Raw genomic sequence first — 2705 nt, forward strand, 5'->3', positions numbered from 1 at the left:
GGTGGGGCTAAAAGGGGAGGAGCTTAGAGGTGGAAGGGGAGGGGTTAAATGGACCGGGAGGGGTTAAATAAGGGGGAGGGGCAATGGTGAGGGTGGGAGGGATTAAAAAGGGGGAGGGGCTACAGGAGAGGAGGAGAATAAAGGGTTAAAAATGAGGGGGAGGAGCTAATGGAAAGGGGGAGGGGCTGTAAAGATGGGTGGGGCTAAAGAGGAAGGGGCGGGGCCTCCTGGGGTCATTTTGGGGTCATTTTTGGGTCCATTTTGGGGTCATTTTTGGGCCATTGTTGGAGTGATTTTGGGGTCATTTTGGCGCCATTTTTGGGGTAATTTTGGGGCCATTTATGGGTTCATTTTTGGGTCATTTTGGCGCCATTTTTGGGGTAATTTTGGGTTTTTTTTCAGGGTGATTTTGGGGCAGTTTTGGGGTAATTTTTGGGTAATTTCAGGGTGATTTTTGGGATGATGTGGGAGTGATTTCGGGGTGATTTTTGGTGTAATTTTGGGGTCACTTTGAGGCCACTTTGGGGTGATTTTGGGTGATTTTTGGGGTGATTTTGGTGTGATTTTGGGATAATTTTTGGGTCATTTTGGGGCTGATTTTTAGATGATTTTTGGGTAATTTTAAGGGATTATTTTGGGCTCATTTTTGGGGTGACTTTTGTCTCATTTTTGGGGTTATTTTGGGGTAATTTCAGGCTGATTTTTGAACAATTTTTGGACAATTTTTGGGGTGATTTGGGGTGATTTTTGAGCTATTTTGGGATGATTTTTGTGAAGATTTTTGGGGTGATTTCAGGCTGATTTTTGGGGTGATTTTTGTCTCAATTTTAGGGTTATTTTGGGGTAATTTCGCGCTGATTTTTGAACAATTTTTGGACAATTTTTGGGGCAATTTTCTGTGATTTTGGGGTGATTTCAGGCTGATTTTTGGGGTGATTTTTATCTCATGTTTGGGTGATTTCAGGGTAATTTCAGGCTGATTTTTGTGCCATTTTTGGTCGAGTTTTGGGGCGATTTGGGGTGATTTGAGGATATTTTTTGGCTCACTTTGGTCGATTTTTGGGGCGATTTGGGTGAATTTCGGGCCCCTTTCCCCCCCCCCAGCAGAGCCGGAACGTCTCGGGGCTGCGCGAGGCCCTGCAGAGGAAAATCGGGGCCCTGGAGCTGCAGCTGCGTCTCCATGGCAACGGCTCCCATCACCATGGCAACCACCAGCACGGCCACCACGACGGTCACCACGGCAACCACCAGGAGGAGAAGCATCCCCACGGTTTCCACGGCGACCACCAGCAGGAGAACCATCCCCACGGTTTCCACGGCAACCACCAGGAGGAGAAGCATCCCCACGGTTTCCACGGCAACCACCAGGAGGAGAAGCATCCCCACGGTTTCCACGGCAACCACCACGGCGATCCCCATGGCAACCACCACCACGAGCATCACGGTTACCATGGCAACCACCACCACCAGGACGGTCACCATGGTGACCACCACCACGACCAGGAGGAGGAGAAGCATCCCCACGGTCACCATGGCAACCACCACCACGACCAGGAGGAGGAGAAGCATCCCCACGGTTTCCATGGCAACCACCACCAGGATGGTCACCACGGCGACCACGAGAAGCACGGGGACCACCAGGCCGGTCTCCATGGCAACCACCACCAGGAGAAGCATCCCCACGGTTTCCATGGCAACCACCACCAGGATGGTCACCACGGCGACGAATTTGGAGGGAATTTCATCGGCGAGAAGAACCTCCACGGTTTCCATGGCAACCACGACGGTCTCCACGGCAACCACCACCCCCACGGTCTCCATGGCGACCGCGAGGAGCATCCACACGGTCTCCATGGCGACCACGACGGTCTCCTTGGCAACCACCACCACGAGAAGCACGGGGACCACCATGACGGTCACCATGGCGACCACCACCAGGAGAAGCATCCCCACGGTTTCCATGGCAACCACAACGATCTCCATGGCAACCACCACCAGGAGAAGCATCCCCACGGTTTCCATGGCAACCACAACGATCTCCATGGCAACCACCACGAGAACCATCCCCACGGTCTCCATGGCAACCACGCCCCCCACGGTTTCCATGGCAACCAGCACCCCGGTTACCACGGCGACCGCGCCAAGGCCGCCGACCCCTCCGGACCCCACGGTTACCACGGCAACCGCAGCGCCGCCCTCCGCAGCGACCACCCGCCCGGTCTCCATGGCGACGGCAAGCCCGGCAACCGGCTGGAGGCCGGTAACCATGGCAACCGCCAGCAACACCCGCACCGCCTCCACGGCGACCGCTACGGTAACCACGGCAACCGCCGCGGGGCGGCGCCGCCCTCGCCCCGGGCCGCGCGTCTCCACGGCGACCGCGCCGAGCATCCCTGGGGCCGTCGCCATGGCGACCGCGGGGAGGGGGGGAACGAGGAGGAGGAGGAGAGGCCGGGTGAGATTTGGGGGATTTTGGGGATTTTTTAAATTATTTTTTGGAATTTTGGGGGGATTTTTGGGGATTTTGAGAGATTTTTTGGGGGATTTTAGGGGATTTTTGGGGGGATTTTGGGAGATTTTTGGGGGATTTTTTAAATTATTTTTGGGATTTTGGGGGATTTTGGGGGATTTTTGGGGATTTTTGAGGGGATTTTGGGGAATTTTTGGGGATTTTGGGGGATTTTTGGGGATTTTTGGGGGGATTT

General features: G+C 54.5%; 1 protein-coding gene across 1 annotated transcript in view; it reads left to right on the forward strand.

The window, feature by feature from the left end:
* Positions 1–1104: 1104 nt before the first annotated feature.
* LOC121348047 (histidine-rich glycoprotein-like) overlaps positions 1105–2705 on the forward strand; it is a gene marked incomplete at both ends in the record, with an annotated part of 4442 nt that continues 2841 nt past the window's right edge. The window contains 2 exons of the mRNA XM_041427192.1: positions 1105–1640; positions 1749–2314. Coding sequence (XP_041283126.1) covers positions 1105–1640; positions 1749–2314 — 1102 coding nt within the window. The remainder of the gene's footprint in view (positions 1641–1748; positions 2315–2705) is intronic.

This window comes from Onychostruthus taczanowskii, unplaced genomic scaffold, assembly GCF_017590055.1.
Source record: "Onychostruthus taczanowskii isolate IOZ18803 unplaced genomic scaffold, ASM1759005v1 scaffold974, whole genome shotgun sequence".
Classification (NCBI taxonomy): domain Eukaryota; kingdom Metazoa; phylum Chordata; class Aves; order Passeriformes; family Passeridae; genus Onychostruthus; species Onychostruthus taczanowskii.